The sequence below is a fragment of the Oncorhynchus mykiss genome, chromosome 26 (genome assembly GCF_013265735.2).
Source record: "Oncorhynchus mykiss isolate Arlee chromosome 26, USDA_OmykA_1.1, whole genome shotgun sequence".
Taxonomy (NCBI): Eukaryota; Metazoa; Chordata; class Actinopteri; order Salmoniformes; family Salmonidae; genus Oncorhynchus; species Oncorhynchus mykiss.
Window position 1 is genome coordinate 17,583,381 of NC_048590.1, and position 22,355 is coordinate 17,605,735.

The 22,355-nt window shown below is 45.3% G+C and overlaps 1 protein-coding gene across 7 annotated transcripts in view; it reads right to left on the reverse strand.

Annotated features, from left to right (window-relative positions):
- LOC110506319 (diacylglycerol kinase zeta) overlaps positions 1-22,355 on the reverse strand; it is a 143,289-nt gene that overhangs the window by 104,455 nt on the left and 16,479 nt on the right. For 2 of the 7 annotated variants that reach the window (XM_036963996.1, XM_036963995.1), the window contains exon 1: positions 18,474-18,697. The exons of 3 other annotated variants lie outside the window; for them this stretch is intronic. In XM_036963996.1, coding sequence (XP_036819891.1) covers positions 18,474-18,535 — 62 coding nt within the window. In that variant the 5' untranslated portion in view covers positions 18,536-18,697. Of the gene's footprint in view, positions 1-11,482; positions 12,241-18,473; positions 18,698-22,355 lie in introns of those variants that run through there. 2 more of the 7 variants (XM_036963994.1, XM_036963992.1) reach the window with 1 other exon arrangement.

The following is a 22,355-nucleotide window of genomic DNA, read 5'->3' on the forward strand; positions in this document are numbered from 1 at the left end:
TCAGCGGGGAAGACTGTTATTCTTACGGTTGTCGATAGGTTCTCTAAGGCGGCTCATTTCATTCCCCTTGCTAAGCTTCCTTCTGCTAAAGAGACGGCACAAATCATCATCGAGAATGTTTTCAGAATTCATGGCCTTCCGTCAGACGTCGTTTCGGACAGAGGTCCGCAATTCACGTCTCAATTTTGGAGGGAGTTTTGCCGTTTGATTGGGGCTTCCGTCAGTCTCTCTTCCGGCTTTCACCCCCAGTCTAACGGTCAAGCAGAACGGGCCAATCAGACTATTGGTCGCATCTTACGCAGTCTTTCTTTTCGCAACCCTGCGTCTTGGTCAGAACAGCTCCCCTGGGCAGAATACGCCCACAACTCGCTTCCTTCGTCTGCGACCGGGCTATCTCCTTTTCAGAGTAGCCTCGGGTACCAGCCTCCGTTGTTCTCATCTCAGTTCGCCGAGTCCAGCGTCCCCTCCGCTCAGGCTTTTGTCCAACGTTGCGAGCGCACCTGGAAGAGGGTCAGGTCTGCACTTTGCCGTTATAGGGCGCAGACTGTGAGAGCTGCTAATAAGCGTAGAACTAAGAGCCCTAGATATTGTCGCGGTCAGAGAGTTTGGCTCTCCACTCAGAACCTTCCCCTTAAGACGGCTTCTCGCAAGTTGACCCCGCGGTTCATTGGTCCATTCCGTATCTCTCAGGTCATTAATCCTGTCGCAGTGCGACTTCTTCTTCCGCGATATCTTCGTCGCGTCCACCCGGTCTTCCATGTCTCCTGTGTTAAGCCCGTTCTTCGCGCCCCCGCTCGTCTTCCCCCCCCCCCCCCCATCCTTGTCGAGGGCGCACCTATCTACAGGGTCCGTAAAATCTTGGACATGCGTCCTCGGGGCCGTGGTCATCAGTACCTAGTTGACTGGGAGGGGTACGGTCCTGAGGAGAGGAGTTGGGTTCCCTCTCGGGACGTGCTGGACCGTGCGCTGATTGATGATTTCCTCCGTTGCCGCCAGGTTTCCTCCTCGAGTGCGCCAGGAGGCGCTCGGTGAGTGGGGGGGGTACTGTCATGTACTGTCATGTTGTCTTGTCTCTGTCCTTTCCCTTCACCCTGTCTCCCTCTGCTGGTCGTGTTAGGTTACCTTTTCTCCCCCGCTTTCCCCCAGCTGTCCCTTGTCTCCTCTAACTACCCATTCACCCCGTTCCCCACCTGTTCCCTTTTTTCCCTCTGATTAGGTCCCTATATCTCTCTCTGTTTCTGCTCCTGTCCTTGTCGGATTCTTGTTTGTTTGTGTCATTCATGCCTGAACCAGACTGTCGTCATGTTTGCTGTAACCTTGTCCTGTCCTGTCGGAATCTGCCGGTCCATCTGAGCCTACCTATGTTTGGTAATTAAAGAAGCTCTGTTTAAGTTGATTCGCTTTTGGGTCCTCATTCACGCACCGTAACACACTACCAGTCCAAAGTTTTAGAACACCTCCTCATTCAAGGTTTTACTTGATTTTTGCTCATTTTTGGTTACTACATGATTCTATATGTGCTATTTCATAGTTTATGCCTTCTATTATTCGACAATGTAGAAAATAGTCAAAATAAAGAAAAACCTTTGAATGAGTATGTGTTCTAAAAAAATGACCGGTAGTGTGCAAGTGAAAGACAGGCAGAGTTGTAGAATAATAGTTGAAAAAAATGGATTCACCAGGAATGCTTTCCCAATAGTCTTGAAGGAGTTCCACATATGCTGAGCACTTGTTGGCTGCTTTTCCTTCACTCTGCAGTCCAACTCATCCCAAACCATCTCAATTGGTTTGAGGTCAGGTGATTGTGGAGGCCAGGACACCTGATGCAGCACTCCATCACTCTCCTTCTTGGTCAAATAGCCCTCACACAGCCTGGAGGTGTGTTGGATCATTGTCCTGCTGAAAAACAAATGATAGTCCCACTAAGCCAAAACAAGATGGGATGGCGTATCGCTGCAGAATGCTGTGGTAGCCATGCTGGTGAAATCTGCCTTGAATTCTATATAAATCACAGACAGTGTCCCCAGCAAAGCACCCCCACACCACACACCACAACACCTCCTCCTCCATGCTCCACGGTGGGAAATACACATGGAGGTTATCTGTTCACCCACACCGTCTCACAAAGACACGGCGGTTGGAACCAAAAATCTCAAATTTGAACTCATCAGACCAAGGGACAAATTTCCACCAGTTTAATGTTTATTGCTCGTGTTTTTTGTCCCAAGCAAGTCTCTTCTTCTTATTGGTGTCCTTTAGCCGTGTTTTTTTGCAGCAAATCGACCATGAAGGCCTGATTCACGCAGTCTCCTCTGAACAGTTGATGTTGAGATGTGTCGGTTACTTGAACTCTGTGAAGCAGTTATTTGGGCTGCCATTTCTGACTCTGGTAACTCTAATGAGCGTATCCACTGCAGCAGTGGTAACTCTGGGTCTTCCATTCCTGTGGCGGTCCTCATGAGCCAGTTTCATCATAGTGCTTGATGGGTTTTGAAACTGCATTTGAAGAAACGCTCAAATTTTTTGCCATTTTCCAGATTGATTGACCTTCATGTCTTAAAGTAATGATGAATTGTTGTTTCTCTTTGCTTATTTGAGCTGTTCTTGCCATAATAAGGACTTGGTATTTTACCAAATAGGGCTATCTTCTGTATACCACCCCTACCTTGTCAAAACACAACTGATTGGCTCAAACGCATTAAGAAGGAAAGAAATTCCACAAAATAACTTAACAAGGCACACATGTTAATTGAAATGCATTCCAGGTATCTACCTCATGAAGCTGGTTGAGAGAATGCCAAGTGTGCAAAGCTGTCATCAAGGCAAAGGGTGGCTATTTGAAGCATCTCAAATACATTCTGATTTGATTATTTTGATTATTTCATCGTTTTTATGTCTTCACTATTATTCCACAATGTAGAAAACAGTAAAAATAAAGAAAAACCCTTGAATGAGTAGGTGTTCTAAAACTTTAGACCGGTAGTGTACAAGTGAAAGACAGGCAGAGTTAACAGCAAAATGAGATGCTCGCAGGTGTATAGTCCCTTGACCTACATAAAATCACTTACAAATCCCTCAAGGGTATTCCTTCCTGGTTTCTTTTTCCCTGACAGGTTGACCCTAAACAAATTGTCAGAACAGTTTAATTCAGGTTGGATAAGGTCAAATCAATTGGTGAAGGAGTTCTTGAAAACCATGTAACATGTTCTACTCCTTATATCAGCCTCTGACTCATCAGTATATTGGGTCCACATTGCAGAACCAAGGAAACACAGCACTGAGAGCTAATCCAATAACATATGACCTGTCCGGATAGTGAAACATCAAGCCAGCATCAAGCTACTGTTACACAAAACTAATGCTTGATTTACACATGGCTGGAAGGATCCAAACTACCTGTTTAATGAAAAAATTGAAGACCCACAGAATGTAGAGATGTTGAATCTAATATAAATAAAACATTTAAAAGTATGAACATTTAAGCACTCACTGTAAAGTCGCTCTGGATAAGAGCGTATGCTAAATGACTAAAATGTAAAATATATGTATCTTATAAGCCCCAATGCAGCCGTTTTCATCTCAATATCAAATCCTTTCTAGGTAGCAATTAAGTACCCTACTGTGATTACTTTCAATTAAAAATGTCAAAAACAAACCAAATTATCATCTTAGCAAACAAAAAGCAATTTCTCAAGCAAAAATTTCTCGAGGACTGTCTGAGAGTGGTCTGTGTAGGAAGGCCAAAACAAAAAACTAGCTGTTATTGGCAGAGAGGTTTGGATATATTTTTTTATAACATTTTTACATTTGACACATTTAGCAGATGCCCCTATCCAGAGCGACTTACAGGAGCCGTTGATGACTGCAAAACTGCTGTATTGATTGTGTACCGGGATGTACAGTAGGGATAAAGTAGGCTAAATGGATAGGGGCGTCTGTTAAATGACTAAAATGTAATTAAAAAAAGAGTTCCAAACCTCTCTGCCAATAATAGCTAGTTTTTTTTTGTTTGGCCTCCCAACGCAGACCACTCTCAGACAGTCCTCATGAAACTTCTTGCCGTGACAATATTTGTGCTTCTTTTTTTTAACAATTTGAATTGAAAGGGATCACAGTAGGTTACTTAATTGTTACCCAGAAATGATTTGATACCGAGAGAGAAAAAAACGTCTGCATTGGGCCTACAAGATACATTTGACTTTTTAGTAATTTAGTCATTAACGGTTATACACGGGCACTACAGAAGTTGCTATAGCAGAGATCTGAAAGACTTTCCGGAGTCAGTAATAATTGCCAAGGCGGCTTTATATATCTGTCAAATAATTGAAAAATGAAGCTAGTGCTGAACTTAAGATACTGGTTATTTGGGCTTTTCCCAAAGTTGCAAAACTATCACTAAACTGTCTTCTAAACAGGGTCTGTTGTTTTTGAAACGTATGGAAGAAGGCAGATGGAGACTCCGCTTGGCTAAGGTAAAATGAGCTTGAGTAGAGAGAGAGGAAATAAAGAGGAGGAGGGCTGCAGTTGTGTAGAGAGACGTCTGTGCCACCCCGGCCCTCAGAGAGAGCAGATGCAGCTCTGGCAGATGGGCTGAGACCCTTCGCATATGTTAGGAGGACACCGCTCCAAGCGTTCCTGGTCTCATCTTTGCCTGCTAAAAAATCATCTTCTGCTCCTCTTTCCCTTTCTAGCTGCATCTCGGGACATGGTGATGCTCTCCCGTCACCACCCCCTGTCAGGCAGGACGAATGTGACCTCATTTTCTTGTATAGAGTTTCTACTGGTTGCTGGTGGTGGTGGTTGTGCAGAATTGTACTAGGCCCAAATGCACAATGAGGATTGGTCTGGAAAGTATTTTTGTTCAAGACAGTCAGGTGTTGTACAGGTACATCACAAGTGTTTTGGGACCTTTGGCCAACACAGAGATACTCAGATCATCCTAATCTTGCTTTTAAAATGTTGAGACTCCTCGTTGACCTCAAAGCCCTCAAACTCTCGGGTCTTCTAGACGGGGTTTCATCACTGGCCTGAGAGGTTGGCCTCCTGTGATCCCAATCAGATCACTCCATTTAAATCAGCAGCTTATTAAACAAGAGCTCATACTGTATATAGGCCACCATGTGTTGTACTGTTGGGCACCATCAAGGGCCATGGGTCTGGAACAATCCCAGAAATAAACGGTTTAAGGTTTGACTTTTAAAATGGGTTTATAACATTGCTTCAAATGCATTTTGTATATTGGCTGTAAATGCGTCACAGTGTGATATTTGAAGGTTAAAAAAAAGAGTTTGGGAAAAAACGATAGCAGTAGGCACCAGCCTGACAGCCTTGTGCCAATATCAACAGGGCAAAGGGGTCGACCAAAGGGTCGACCGCAGGCAGATCACATTCCCTGAGGCCACTGAAAACCATCAAGACAAATCAGCCACAACATCAATGGTGGCTCAGACACTCAGCCTCCAGACATGCGATAGCCCTACAATGGCTCTTTCCTGGAGAGTGATGAATGCACTGTTGGCCCATATAGACAAATTAAAACACAGTGATTATTGATTCAATAATACAGTACATTCAGAAAGTATTCAGACCCCTTCCCATTTTCCACATTTTGTTACGTTAGTCTTATTTTAAAATTGATTAAATAAACATTTTTCCTCATCAATCCACATGCAATAGCCCATAATGACGAAGCAAAAACAGGTTTGTAGAATATTAGCAGAAACAAACCCCAGAAATACCTTATTTAGATAAGTACTCAGACCCTTTGCTCCGAGACTCGAAATTAATCTCAGATGTATCCTGTTTCCATTGATCCCCCTTGAGATGTTTGTACAACTTGATTGGAGTCCACCTGTCGTAAATTCAATTGGTTTCACATGAATTGGTAAGGCACACACCTGTCTACATAAGGTCCCACAGTTGACAATGCATGTCAGAGCAAAAACCAAGCCATGAGGTCGAAGGCATTGTCCGTAGAGCTCTGAGACAGGATCGTATCAAGGCACCAACACATTTCTGCAGCATTGAAGGTCCCCAAGAACACAGTGGCGTCCATCAATCTTAAATGGAAGAAGTTTGGAACCATCAAGACGCTTCCTAGAGCTGGCCTCCCAGCCTAACTGAACAATTGGCGGAGAAGGGCCTTAGTCAGGGAGGTGACCAAGAACTGGATGGTCACTCTGACAGAGCTCCAGAGTTCCTCTGTGGAGATGGGAGAACCTTGCAGTAGGACAACCATCTCTGTAGCACTCCACCAATCAGGCCTTTATGGTATCGTGGATAGACGGAAGCCACTCCTCAGTAAAAAGGCACTGACAGGTGCCTTTTGGCCACCTCCAAGCGGGCTAAAGGACTCTCAGACCATCAAAAACAAGATTCTCTGGTCTGATGAAACCAAGATTGAATTCTTTGGCCTGAATGCCAAGCATCACATCTGGAGGAAACCTGGCACCATCCCTATGGTGGTGGCAGCATCATGCTGTGGGGATGTTTTTCAGTGGCAGCGACAGGGAGACTAGTCGGGATCGAGGGAAAGATGAACGGAGCAAAGTACAGAGAGATCCTTAATGAAAAGCTGCTCCGGAGCGCACAGGACCTCAGACTGGGGCAAAGGTTCACCTTCCAACAGGACAGCGACCCTAAGCACACAGCTAAGACAACGCAGCGGTGCCTTTGGGACAAGTCTCCGAATGTCCTTGAGTAGCCAAGCCAGAGCGCGGACTTGAACCCGATCAAACATCTCTGGAGAGATCTGAAAATAGCTGTGCAGCGTTGCTCCCCATCCAACCTGACAGAGGTTGAGAGGATCTGCAGAGAAGAATGGGAGAAACTCCCCAAATACAAGTGTGCTAAGCTTGTAGCTTCATACCCACTACTGTATTTGCTGCCAAAGATGCATCAACTAAGGGTCTTAATACTTATGTAAATGTTATGTTATGTTATATTTCCACATTTGCAAAAATGTCTAAAAACCTGTCATTATGAGGTATTGTGTGATGCACAATTTTTTAAATATATTTTTTAATTTTTGAAATCTATTTTAGAATAAGGCTGCAACGTAACAAATGTGGAAAAAGTCAAGTGGTTTGAATATTTTCTGAATGCACTGTCCATATATGGTTATTCCTGGTGTTCCATCTGACAAGGAAAACCCCTGAAGCAGGCAGAATAATATAAACCTTCATTGGTGTTGTGGTGTTGATTCCCTGTGAGCAGGCTCTGGCTCTGATCCAGCATCTCTTCGGTTACCAGGGAAATAGTTGATGCACAGATGGATCCTTAGAGCCTGTTTCTCTCTGTTTACAGATAGATTGAGTCAACACACCATGCGATTGATTTTCTCTACTAGAGGTGTCAGGCAATCAGTGGCATTCTCGGTTAATTGATTACAGCCAAAGGCTAAGGGAAAGTATAGGACAGATCTTTGCTTTTCCAATGTGGATGGTGGATGAATGAAAATTGGGTAACAATTTCCACATGACAAGTGTTTTATAATTAAAAAAAACATCTCATCAGGCCATCGTAGCTAACCATTCTCATAGCTAATAGTGATGGGGGAATCGCAATATTACAATATTATGCACTGAACAAAAATATAAAACGCAACACGCAACAATTTCACTGAGTTACAGTTCATATAAAGGAAATCAGGCAATTGAAATGTCAAGGCCAATGGATCTGATCCCAGTAGCCAACCAAAAACAACGGCGCTGTAGATGGGGCAGATGGAGCGGCCTTCTGGTCAGACTACGTAGACGTGCACATCGCTCACCGCTCCTGAGTATACTACTCACCAATGTCCAGTCTCTTGAAAACAAGGTAGACTAAATTTGTAACATTCTCTGTTTCACGGAAACATAGCTCTCTCAGGATATGTGGTCGGAATCGGTTCAGCCACCGGTCTTCTCCACGGCGTCAGAGATAAACACCTCTCCGGAAAGAGGAAGGGGGGGGGGGGGGGGTGTATGATTTGAACATAACGCGCCCAATGTATACTGAGATTTTTAAAAATAAATATGAACATTACCGAACAAAACATACATGTATTGTGTAACATGAAGTCCTATGAGTGTCATCTGATGAAGATCATCAAAGGTTAGTGATTAATTCTATCTCTATTTCTGCTTTTTGTGACTCCACTCTTTGGCTGGAAAAATAGCTGTGTGTGTTTTTGTGACTTGGCTCTGACCTAACATAATCGTTTGTGGTGCTTTCGCTGTAAAGCCTATTTGAAATCGGACACTGTGGTGGGATTAACAACAAGATTACCTTTAAAATTGTGTAAGATACATGTATGTTTGAGGAATTTTAATTATGAGATTTCTGTTGTTTTGAATTTGGACTTTCACTGGCTGTTGACATATCAATCCCGTTAACGGGATTTCAGCCCTAAGAAGTTTTAAGCAAGTAAGACACGTGAATATGCCTCCAATAGAGTTAACACGTCTCTATTGTTGGACCTGATTAGATCATTATTTGATATATTGTGAATCCCATGAAAGCATTTCACAGGGCCGTTTGCCACTATGATTGCTAGGCTTTTCTGGCTATTTCCCACCAGGCTTAGACTAAGTACGTCAGCTCTGTAAGAAGACTGAACTGGAGATCATGTGGACCATCGTTATCGTCTTATAAATCCTTCTCGATTCCTCCTTTGTCCTTCATTCACCAACTCCACATCCTTATGACTTGGAAATCCATGTTGACAAAAATGTCAGTGCCTCTTAACAAAAGGAAAGAAGTGTTCTCACTCGCCTGCTTCCACAAACCATACGGCTACTGTCCTATAAACACATCATCAGCGACTCCTTATCAGAGGCTGAAGCAGAACTAAAATAGCCTCCTTAGAAAATGTTCTTCTATTCTTAATGTCTATGTCTCCGCCGCTCTCCTTTCCATAATCATTCCTTCTGAGAGTCGGGGCCTCTCTCTAGCAAAGTGGGCAAACCATGCGTTGGGAATTGTAAAGGGTGAAAGGTTGTAAAAGGTTCTGACTTGTGACCTGTAGTAGAGCCCTAACCCAGGCAGCCAGGTTCTGACACATAACCAAAACCTATTTCTGTCCACAGAAATGGTCCCAAATTAATGAATTACCTCGGTTAAGTTCAATTACAGTAGACACATGAGCTACTGATGTTGCACTTCCTTTTGCTTCAGAAAGGACAAATAAATAATCCAGTTTCTGACACCATAGCGCCTTGTTAGAAAAATGGGCCTTCGTGTCTGTCGACTTCACGGTGAGATTTCTCCTTTAGAGAAGAGGGAGGAGAACGGGGGGGGGTGGATGGCTAAGAGGTCCCCTCCAGCTCTAGCTCATTAAAATTCCACTGAGTTAAAGAGGCGAGAGACCACCAACGGCTGCTCTCTGTTTTGCGCCATCACAGCCGACAGGCAGCATGTGTTTACTCAGGGCCACAGAGATAAACACACTTAAACATAACAGGGGGAAAAAACAAACAAAACACAGCCAGAGAGAGAGAGAAAGAGAGAGAGAGAGAGAAACACAGAAAGATGACTAAAACGGAATTCCGACTCACTGTCTGTGGCGCTCGGCATTGGTATCTCGCAAAGGTAGAGCACAAGAAAATGTTTAACAGCACTCTGATCATGATGAAGGTCATTAGTGGTCAGAACGTTGCTTTGCACGCTGCTGCAATCAAAGATGTACTCTGATACGAATGAATATGTCCATATTTGGTTACATCAACCTACTAAACTGGGCTCTTTCGTTGAGTCTGGCATTTCTTTAACATTTCGATTACCTGATTGAACTAGGATAGTACCCAACAGCTCATTAGCTAATGCACCATAACGTCAGGAGTACTGTAAGTGCTCTCAGCAACGGGGAGGCATATCAGGCGTCTCGTTTTAAATGACGTCATTGCCAGGCACGTCTCGTGTCAGTGCCGACTTCACTTCCGACACAGATCTTAAAAACAGCGAGGACAGCATGGCTGGCATGACCGTTATCTCGGCCCTCAAACCCTATCTCTACACAAAGGCTCATCTTAGATCAGCATCCGCCAGCAACACGTCTTCAAAGACGCCTCTGTTCATTTGCAAACAGCAATACAGTACCATGCTATTCATTCTCGTTGTTTCCTCATTATCTAACTTGCATCAAAGAAAATATTGTGTGTCGTCAGCATGACCGCTAAGATGAACTAAGATGAGCGGTGACTCGGTTAGAGAGGACGGTGCTGTGGCAAGTGCCATTGTGACTGATTGATCTGAGTCACATCTCCCTCTGTCATCACCAGCCGACAGTCTGTGGACCCAGGTCTCAGTGGAACAACACGCATCTAAACTCCATCACACAGGTCTCAGCGCCCTGGCTCAGACTAGCCCAAACTTCATCTCTGGAAATCTTTCATCTTTTCATCTTGTGATTGTGCTTTGAAGGCTTTCAAGGAAGGCAGGGGTGGGGGGAGCAGCTAATTAGGTTTAAAAATAACCTCTGGGTGAGAGAGATGTGTAACATTCTCGTCCTGTTCTGCTCGGAGGGTGCAAGGCCTCAAAGTATCACTGGCCCTAGCCACCTGTGGGTTACGAGACGGAAAGTAAAAGAACAGCGGACGGCATTCCAGAGATAGATAGATGTGCATGACAGAGTAGTAGTAAGATGCTAGTATGACAACAGGATGAATGTTGTCACTGAATCTGGTGCAAGGTCACCGCGACTGGCAGGTGACATTTTGGGATTTGACGTTGGCGTTGTCTCTCGATGTGTGTTATGACCATGGGACAAATTGTGACACCACCACGTGACCGCGATTGTGTTAATGAGGAGAACGAGTCGCACACCTTCTCAGAGAGCAGAGGAGATGATACGAGTTTCCTAATCAAGCTCGACTATTCCACTGGCAATGGAAACAAATCACTCACTCTTACTAAATCAATCCTCGACTGTTTTTACTGCTAATCTCTGCAGTCGTTGCCTCCTACACGTCCTCACTCATTCAGAGATGGTCAAAGTGCATCCCATGCTGTAGCCTAACCAGGTAGTGTTTCGCCGACTAGTAATACTGTATACTGTAACCTGAGTGCTTCATTTATGCCATGGTGTTACGGTGCAACACTCAGCGACAGGGTATGCAATGGTTGGAAAAGACAGACTTGTCTGCGATTAGACTGTACATCAAGGTCAGACCAAAAGCAGACCAGGCTGTACTGTATAGACATAGAGGCACAGATCAATCCCCCATACAGTAATCACAACGCACACACACACACACACACGTGAGTGACGAACGCAAACACCAGTACTACAGCTGCCTCGGAGGGACAACTGCATGGATACTAACCCGCTCACACATACAGCCCAGTCATTATTGGCATGTACTGGAAACTCATACCTGTTGCTACTACTGCTACTCCTAAGTGAGCATCCAGGAATCAAATCAAGCACAGAACATTTACAGCCACCACAGCATTGTAATCAATGCACTTCAGTGGCTTAGTGAGAGGTTGGTCTGTGCCTTACCTCCTGCCGAACAGTTTTAGGCCAGTGAAGGGTTTGCTTTGCCTTCGGCCCGTGTCCGGGTGCTCCCCGTCAGGTAAGAGGGCGGTGGGCAGGTCTGAGTTGGAAGAGGAGGCAGAGGTGGTGGCGACGGCACCCTCCCCTTCCCTCAGGGAGCCCGGGTTTGAGTCGGACCCGGCCAGCCCAGGCCCTGCCCCCTGGTCACACTGTTGCTCCATGGCAGCCTCTCCGTCAGCCACTAACGCAGGTCCACTCCAGTGTAGGGGCTTAAAAAGTGCCCCAGGAGTCACAAAGTCCTCATGGCTGTAGCCGCAGCAAAAAAATGGCAACAATTCTCACTAGTAAATACCCACGTGAAAAAGAGTAAACAGTCTACCGGAGCTCTACCGGGCTTACCTCAGTCCCTCCCAACCAGCATAGACCAAACAAGATAACAGACAAGAGAAAAGTCAGAGAGAGATGCTTAGGCTCCCAGGTCCTGATTAGCCTAGGTGTGGAGTAAGCTTCCCATTCCGCCAGAGGGAGAGATCATTGTTTGAGCTACGTCCTGTAATCCTCTTTGTCTCTCCCTTTCTCTTTTCCTCAAGTTCCACCAGCACACTTCCTCAGGAAGTTAAGTCCTGCTGCAGAGTTCAAGTCCCTGAGTCCTTGATCCATTGGCTTCAAGCAGAGGCTGTTTCTTAGGAGCTTGTAGTTGGTTGTTGTTTCCTTCATTCCTTTTTTCCCTCCCCTCTCCTCCTTCTCTCACTTCACTCCCCCCCACCCCCCCGCCTCCTTTGAGAACCTCGGTCTCCCGTTTCTCTGATCCTCTGCTGTCCGTACTGCTCTCCCTGCTGCTCACGCTCAATTATGCACTCACACAGCTCAGTCGGCTCCCTCTCTCAGGACTGCAACAGTCCAGGAAGTGTCAAATCCAGAAGAGCCACTCATAGGACCCCAAGCATAGGTGCCTATTCAGCTGCCTGACTGTTTTTCCTGTCTTTCAGTGTGTGGCTTGTACTCTCCACTCGCTGTGTTTAGTAGCTGTCTCTTAGAAAGATCTCTCTCTCTCTCCAGATTGGCCTGAGGTGGGAAGCAGATGCATGGCCATCCACTGTTGGTTCATTAGAAATACATGAGAGATAGGGAGAAGGAGGGGGAGGAGAAGGAGAGCCCAGGACACTCCTCCATAAGCCCTGTGTGGTGAGGGAGTACGGCAAACTCCCTGTGCCTGCTTGCCTGTCAGTGTGGAAGGGTGAGTATTGTGCTAGACGCTTCCCACCGACACAGCCAGCCTGCTTGTTCTCGTTCAGTCGCCAAGTTGCTTCGGCTCACAAAAACCCAGCCTATACAGTGTTTTTTCCCCCGTGTGTTAACAAGATAGAAAAGCCACATACAATTAGTGGAGTCAGGAGCACAGTGACACCAGAATCTGGCTCTGAGGGACAGTCCCATAGAACTGTCCCCAGATACACAGACAGGGGTGTAGAGAATCTAGATGGATGGGGTGTTTGCATGCGTGTGTGTTGTCTAATGTTCCATTTGTTGATCCAGTCGATTGCGCACATTTCTGTGTGTGGATAAGAGTTTCCAGCGTTGGCACCAAGCTCTGCAGGATGTTCAGTTGCCAGCCTACTCAAACATTACATAAAGACGGGTAGAAAGCCCACGCCATCCATTTGGTATGGCTTAAAACGCACGCTGTAGAGTGCAATGCGGCAACACTGCTGTGCTCAGCTGTTCCTCATCCAGCCCTGAGTCAGCTGATAACGGTTATAGCACAAACTTGACTCTGTCTGATCAGAACATTTCAACTGTGGCATCTATGAAGTAACAACCTCAGCTTGGAGTCCTCTCTCTCCAACGCCTTCTCTTTACCCCCCCCCCCCCCCCCCCCATTTAGTTTTGTAATCTCTGTTTATCCCACTCTCCAAGAGTAACAGACTCAAAAGTAACAGACTCTCACACACAAATAGTGATTATCTGCCTCTTACATTCGCAGCAAATTGAGATAATCAATCATGCAGGGATATGAGTCAACAAATGACCAGGCGAAGGAGACCCTGGATTGACGCCATCAGAGCATCCCCGCAAACAGGCTCCTCTGTGTCTGCTGGGCAGAAAATAGGACCTCCCCAGACCTGTTTATTCATTTATTTGTCCTCAATGGGAATATCTTTCAAATAAACCGTGTAAAAAAAAAAAAAATAGGGCTTTCAACAGACTCAGCACCTCTAGAATTTGTTCGTTCAGCTTCATTCTCGGGGATCAAAGCCACACCGAATGCCAAATCTCTCTCTCTCACACACACACACACACACACACACACACACACACACACACACACACACACACACACAACTCCTCTCCCTGCTCCCCTCTCTAATCAACAGAATCAATCCCCAGGTTTTAGAGCGCCCTCTGCTTCAATAATGCATCATGCCACGAGGAGGAAGAGAGATGGGAGCGCCACACAGACGGGGCTGCATACAGGGCTCCAGTTAGTCCACCAGACGACCTATTAGTCACAAAACAACAGCGAGGAAATATACACGACTCCTACAAGAACCTTAAGCAACTACCACGTTACTAAGCCAGACATTGGTTACCAAGCAAGACAACGGCTGATGTTACCACTACACATATATTACTACGTGTGCAATTGAGAGTTTTGTGTCAATGTGAGTCGCACCATCGAGGGCCAGAGAAGAGGAACCTCACTGATTAGTGATTAGCCGCAGGTCCAGACGTAGGAGGCTCTGATCCTCCCAACTCTGCGCCCCCCCCTACACTGACCACACCAATGTAGGGGGGGGCAGTGGACCACACCAGGCACAGCCTAATGGACCACACCAGGCACAGTCTCAGCCTAATGGACCACACTGCAGTTAACTGTATCAATTAGGAAGCGATAGGTCCAGGATATGGGGAGCTGGAAAAGGTCTCTCTTTTAATTCAGTGAATAATGATGGCTCTGGACTGCCTTGCTATCTGGGGCCACGTCACGCCCCAATTACATTATGGGGGTGGGCTGTTTCTGTGGAGAGACCTTTCATCCCCTGTGGTTCAAACAGCAAGTGTCTTCTGTCCGTGTTGCAGTCTCTTTGTAACAAACATTATCGTAGGTCAATGTCTGGTCAATATTGTATGATAGAGTGCCTTCGGAAAGTATTCAGACCCCTTCACTTTTCCCACGTTGCTACGTTACAGTCTTATTCTAAAATGGATTAAATGACATCTTTCCTTCGTCAATCAACACACAATACCCCATTACGACAAAGTGAAAACAGTTTCGATATTTTAGCAAATGTTTATTTACATAAGTATTCAGACCCTTTGCTGTGAGACTCGAAATTGAGCTCCGGTGCATCCTGTTTCCATTGATCATCCTTGGGATGTTTCTACAACTTGATTGGAGTCCAACTGTGGTAAATTCCATTGATTGGACATGATTTGGAAAGGCACCGTAGAGTTCCGAGACAGAATTGTGCCGAGGCACAGATCTGGGGAATGGTACCAAATGATTTCAGCAGCATTGAAGGTCCCCAAGAACACAGCTGCCTCCATAATTCTTAAATGGAAGAAGTTTGGAACCACCAAGACTATTCCTAGACTAAGAACCTTATGGTCACTCTGACAGAGCTCCTCTGTGGAAATGGGAGAATCTTCGAGAAGGAGAACCATCTGCAGCACTCCACCAACCAGGCCTTTATGGTAGAGCGGCCAGACGGAAGCCACGCCTCTGTGAAAGGCATTTCAGCCCTCTTGGAGTTTGACAAAAGGCACTAAAGACTCAGACCATGAGGAACTAGATTATCTGGTTTGATGAAACCAAGATTGAACTCTTTGGCCTGAATGCAAAGCATCACATCTGGAGGAAACCTGGCACCATCCCTACGGTGAAGCATGGTGGTGGCAGCATCATGCTGCGGGGATGTTTTTCAGCGTTAGGGACTGGGAGACTATTTAGGATTGAGGGAAAGATGAACAGAGCAAAGTACAGAGAGATCCTTGATGAAAACCTGCTCCAGAGCGCTCAGGACCTCAGACTGGGGAAAAGGTTCAACTTCCAACAGGACAACAACCCTAAGCACACAGCCAAAACAATGCAGGACTGGCTTTGGGCAAGTCTTCGAATGTCCTTGAGTGGCCCAGCCAGAGCCCTGGCTTGAACCCAATTGAACATCTCTTGAGAGACCTGAAAATAGCTGTCCAACCTGACAGAGCTTGAGAGGATCTGCAGGAAAAAATGGGAGAAACTCCCCAAATATAGACGTGCCAAGCTTGTAGCGTCATACCCAAGAAGACTCGAGGCGCTTCAACAAAGTATTGAGTAAAAGGTCTGAATACTTATGCAAATGTTTTTTTTTTTTTAATATATAAATTAGCAAAAATGGATAAATCTGTTTTTGCTTTGTCATTATTTTTTAAGAATAAGGATGTAACCTAACAAATGTGGAAAAAGTGAAGGGATCTGAAAACTTCCCGAATGCACATTGATATATTTGAGAATTCCATTAAAAAGATTTTTTTAAGACAGCTTGTGAGGTATGACGACGATAACTGGGAACATCATATCAAACTACGAGACAGCAGTCCTTTAGATTATAGAAGGCTCTGTGATTGGCATCTCAGTAGATGTGGTGAGTTGGTCATTAAATTAGCTGACCATAGAGAGCAATAGTAATGGTTTGTTTTTGCAGGCAAAACTCTCATGGCTTGTTGGCCAAAGCCTATGGGGGAAATGAATAGGATTTTGGGATAATTGCAGAAAATAAGATCTGTGTTAAACACAGGCTTAAGACATCATATTTGTTTTGTTCTATTATAATCCTCATCAGTTTACATCATTTTTTGTGAATTTTTAAACTGACTGATATAGAACAAAACAGAAAATATCTCCTAACCCTGTGTTAACCTCAGACCTTATTTTCGGTGTTTATCCCAAAACCCCATTCATTTCCCCCATAGTAATGGCCAACGAACCAGAGGTAGAAAATGCTAACTCGTTTCCATTTTTCAGGACTACAAGCTGGCGAGCTCTATTAGAAGGGGCCAAAAAGAGCTGTAATTCATGCTGTGAGGCTCCTCCCAGGAGGAGAGGGGGGAGCATTTGAGGGGTAGAGGGGTAGAGGTAGACTGGGACAGGACTCCACAGGTGAGGAGGAACAGAGGAATGTAGAGAAGCAGACAGATTATTGGGGAGCACCCCAGGACGTGTGGGGTTGAGGGAGAAGGCCTCATACTGAGCACTGAGCAGACAACCTTTACTGTGCAGATTGAATAAAATCAGAATATCCCACTTGAAAACAGTCATCAGGCCACCGCATTGCTACTACATTGTGGCCCTACAGTAAATATAAGGAGTGTAGAGTCCACAGACAGCAAAGTGTCTGATCTGTCAACAAGTAAATAGATAAGCATGATTTTATTTTAGGTCCACCCGAAAATTCCACATTCCTGGGCAGTTTAGGGCACTAGCAGCAGCATGGCCCCTCTCCCTGTCCTGTTGTCACTTTCTACTACTTTGACAGGAAGGAAGTGATGTCACCAGCGGGGGAGTTGTACTCACTTTTACAACTGAACCGCAAGGTGTTTCCTGCTATTGTTCCATTGGCTTTTGTTTTGGTCCTAGTTCTTTCCATCAAAAGGGTTTACTTCAAAATGGGATCAATTAGCTAACTTGCCTAAATATTTGGAAATTACATATTTTTTTAAAGAACGATAAGCTTGAAATGGGAATGATCTAATTGACTCAACAACCATCCTTTTTGTAGTAGTAATTATTTCTGGTTGTTTTAATCAAAGTTAGCCGACTCATTGATCCTCCTCCTTAGTATACCCCTCAGCTGTGTTACATGAGGGGGGGGGGGGGGGGGGGGGGGGGGGGGGGGGGGAGTATTCAAACAGCAACACACCGCCTGGTTTCAACTGTCATAAATAGAAGATCCACAACAGCTTAAAGAGAACTTTGGAACTTATATTCCAAGAATGGAATAGACAGAGAACGCGTCACACTATAGGCCTACGGGATAAAACAGTGCATTACCGCTATATTGTCTCTAGTTAAGTTAACGCAATCATTGGGTCAGAAGGACATACAGTGAAAAGAACAGCAGTTATAAAATGAATGACGGATGACGGCATGACCAACCAGAAACTCAGAAAGCGAGACAGACTGATAAGCAGATGGAGATGCAGAACAAAACAAGCAGAGGTTTAGGGCGCCCCCCCATGGGTATGTTGTGCAACTGAGTTACATTTCTCCCCAGGGATTGAATCAATGACCCACACTCCTGTACTAAGTAAATATAACGTGGGCGTATTGTAAGATGAGTGAAAAGTCTTAAGACAAATGGGGACAATATACCAAGGAAGTGTGAATGTTACGATATACACCTTTTTCTTTTATGGAGAATTGTGCAACCAATCTCAATGAGAACAAGTCCGTTGTTGCACATAGCAGATGTTGCACAAATGAGAACTATAAACTGCTCCTTTTCCCAGAACAAAACAAACATCCAGCCCTTGACTATTGCTCATTGTCATAGCATCAGCAACATCCCAAAAACAGCACAACTTCAGCATTGCATGACATTAGTCTTCACCCGGTTCATCCCAGTCAAATTCTCGGGATAATGGACAACTTTCTGGAACGTTATACAGCCCTGTTTAAGGTCATAAATGAATCCCATACTGGTGGATGGCCAAGCTATTTATAAGCGGACGCTGCAAAACTACATTTCTAAGTTTGACACAGCCTCAACTTCCTTTTCTGTCATAACACAGAAAATATATATTATTATCTCAACACGCCATCTTAGTGTTCAGCATCTGTAACCCAAGTAAAGCTTTACTGAGTATACTCTTAGACATACTAAACCAAAAGTCCCACTGAACAAATCAAACCAAAATATAGAGAAATGTTTCCATAGTCTGGGTTTCACACCACGTTCTGGCCATTAGTGGTTTGTGATCAAAAAACCAAAGGGAAGTAAGGAGCACACACCACTACCTGTGAGTGAGGGCAAGCGGAGGGGTTGGAGGGACGTCCCACTTCCCCCAGCGACCCCACATATCCAGTCCTTTGTCCCCACTCTGCCTTCCTTTGTGGCGGCTCACCAAAGAGCGGTCTTCCTTGTCCTGTCTAGAATTCCTGTGTCAGCCCCCAACACAAGCTTAGCAACGAGTTACGGAGCTCCAGTCCAACTGACAACTGCGCCGTCTGTCTCTCAGAACTATCTTAACCCCCCCCCCCCCCCCCCCCCCCCCCCCCCCCCCCCCCCCCCCGTCCACTTCTGCTCACTTCCTGTTTCATGACTTCCTCATGGCTTGTGACATTAGCCAGTGAGTGAGTGAGTGAGTGAGTGAGTGAGTGTGTGAGAGTGTGAGAGTGTGAGAGTGACTGAGTGAGAGTGTGTGTAAGTGAGAGAGAGAGAGAGAGAGCGCACGCACGCACGCAAGGGGAGAGCATGCCAAAAACATGGTAAAAATAAAACATGGCCAAACTGATTGAGTTGCTGGCTATTTTTAGACAGCTGGAGGACATTCCCCCTACCCCCAATGTTTATCTTTGATAGTTGATGGGGAGGGCAATGAGAAACTTTATACAGCATGTTGAACTAAAAATGAAGGCCTTGAATCCTACAGTACAGTACCTGTCATATATATTGAGTTACAGTATGCCTGAACTTTTGACCTCAGAGTTGTATTCCCGGATTGGACAGTATCGCAATTGTAAAAGCTAATGGGCAGACAAGTTTAGTTGAATGTCACTTATTGCTTGGCACACGTATTACAACAATAAAACAGCTGGAAGTGAGAGGATGGAGGAGAGATATCTCCGTTTGTCTCTCAGCCTCCTTGATTTAGCTTGCATTCCTGGCTGATGGTGTAGCGCTGTGTGAGCCGAAAGACGAGGAGCAGAGCAGACCGAGCCGCTGCACTACCTTACATGTGAAAAGTGATTGCTGTAAAAAGACAGCGTGAGTAAGAGAATGTGAGACAGACAGACAGACAGACAGACAGACAGACAGACAGACAGACAGACAGACAGACAGACAGACAGAAAGACAGACAGACGAAATGTGGGTGAGAGACAGAGAGGATAGGCAGAACATAAAAAAGAAAAAGCTAAGACCGACATCTGTCATGGTGACCAGCTGATCTCGTATCTCTTCAGGTCTAAGATCAGAGTTAGGGACAGGGACAACCTGATGCCCTATCATCATATAGATCAGTCCTGGGCAAAATATGCCCACCGGGCTGGATCCGTCCCGCCAGCAGATTAAAAGCAGCACGTGGTGGATTTATTTTTTATACATATTTTTATGTAGTCAAGTGAATGTGACGCTTAGGTCATAGAACCGTGGTTACGTGAGTAATATCCAATGTTCGCTAAAGCGGTTGTGACAAACAGACTAGTTTGGCTCTAGGTTTTGAACGATTTGGGGTATAGCTACACTGAACAAAAACATAAAATGTAACGCAGCAATTTCAAAGATTTTACTGAGTTACAGTTTATATAAGGAACTCAATCAATTCAATTCATTAGGCCCTAATCTATGGATATCACATGACTGGGAATACAGATATGCATCTGTTGGTCACAGATACCTTAAAAAAAGGTAGAAGCGTGGATCAGAAATCCAGTCAGTGTCTGGTGTGACCACCATTTGCCTCATGCAGAGCGACATCTCTTTCGAACAGAGTTGATCAGGCTGTTAATTGTGGTCTATGTAATGTTGTCCCACTCCTCTTCAATGGCTGTGTGAAGTTGCTGTATATTGGCGGGTACTGGAACGCTGTCATACACGTTGATCCAGAGCATCCCAAACATGCTCAATGGGTGACATGTCTGGTGAGTATGCAGGCCATGGAAGAACTGGGACATGTTCAGCTTACAGGAATTGTGTACAGATCCTTGCGACGTGCATTATCATGCTGAAACATGAGGTGGTGGCGGCGCTGGAATGGCACGACAACGGGCCTCAGGATCTCGTCACGTTATATCTGTCCATTCAAATTGCCATCAATAAAAATGAAATTGTGTTGGTTGTCTGTAGCTTATGCCTCCCCATACCATAACCCCACCACCTCTATGGAGCACTCTGTTCACAATGTTGACATCAGCAAACCGCTCGCCCACACGACGCCATACACGCTGTCTGTCATCTGCCGTGTACAGTTGAAACCGGGATTCATCCGTGAAGAGCAACCTTCTTTAGCGTGCCAGTGGTCATCGAAGGTGAGCATTTGCCCACTGAAGAAGTTGGTTACGACGCCAAACTGGTGAGGACAACGGGCACACAGGTGATCTTCCCTGAGACGATTTCTAACAGTTTGTGAAGAAATTCTTCGGTTGTGCAAAACCACAGTCTCACCAGCTGTCCGGGTGGCTGGTCTCAGACGATCCCTCAGGTGAAGAAGCCGAATGTGGAGGTCCTGGGATGGTGTGGTTACACATGGCCTGTGGATGTGAGGCTGGGTGGACGTACTGCCAAATTCTGTAAAACGACATTGGTCTGGCAACAGCCAATGTGGATATTCCTGCAGTCAGCATGCCAATTGCACACTCCCTCAAAACATCTGTGGCATTGTAGAGTGGCCTTTTATTGTCCCCAGCATAAGGTGCACCTGTGTAATGATCATTTTTATTTTTTATTTTACCTTTATTTAGGCAAGTCAGTTAAGAACAAATTCTTATTTTCAATGACGGCCTGGGTTAACTGCCTGTTCAGGGGCAGAACGACCCAGTCAGCTCGGGGGTTTGAACTTGCAACCTTCTAGTTCCTAGTCCACCGCTCTAACCACTAGGCTACCCTGCCCTACCATGCCATGTAATCAGGTCAGGTGGATCTTGACAAAGTAGGAATGCTCACTACCAGGGGAGTAAACAAATGTGTGCGCAACATTTGAGAGAAATAAGCTTTTTTTATGGGTATGGAACATTTCTGGGATCTTATATTTCAGCTCATGAAACATTGGCTCAACACTTTACATGTTGCATTTTATATATTTTTTTGGTCAGTGTTTATTACAGAGGGTCTGTCACATATTATGTCAGCATGGAACACGGTAGCTCTTCGTAAGGTGTAGTGTCCACGGCAACTGACATAATCCCTTATACCTCGACGCTCTCTACCGCCAGACGTTATCATCAGAAAAGTTTCATGAGTGTGCGTTACAAAGACCTTATGCTACTTCAGCTGTTTAAGTGTGTGAAGCCTAGGGCGGCAAGATATTCACATGCCGGCTCCTTGAGAAATGCTGACTGAATTTGAAGGAGGCTAAAGTGAGGAACCATGAGATGGGTTAGCAGTCACATAGACCACAGAGAGATAGCTGCATTGAGCCAAGTGCCACTCAGATCACTGCTGAGAAAATAACAACCAGTCTGAGCTCTCGGACTCCCTCTCTGACTGTGCTGTGCTGTGCTGTGCGTTCACACCCTGCTGCCAGAGCGGTTTGGAAATTGAGAGATTATTTGTTGAGTCACTGACCTCAGAGTCACATCAGGCTCGCCGTCTGTGAACTGACATTCTGCCATGTGTCACTTTTAGCGGTTTATCAAACCTCTCTGTTTTAGGTGAGTGGCTGTATGGTTCTGCTTTTAGTACAGTAGAGCTAACTTCTCTTTGGGTTGATGCGGCAGCGCGTGGGACGCGAAAGTCAAACTCACACCACCACCAGGCTGGTTTAAACACCGGCAAGGCATGAATCCCTTTGATTAAGTGAATTACGGGTGAAAGAAAATCCACCAACATTGTTAAATTAATTAATTAGTACATGCAGCACACACACACACCCACCCACACACACACACACGTGTAGATGATCAAAGATGAGAGTGGATGGCGAGGGAAGGTGGAGTGATGCCTGTCTCGCAAGATGGCTC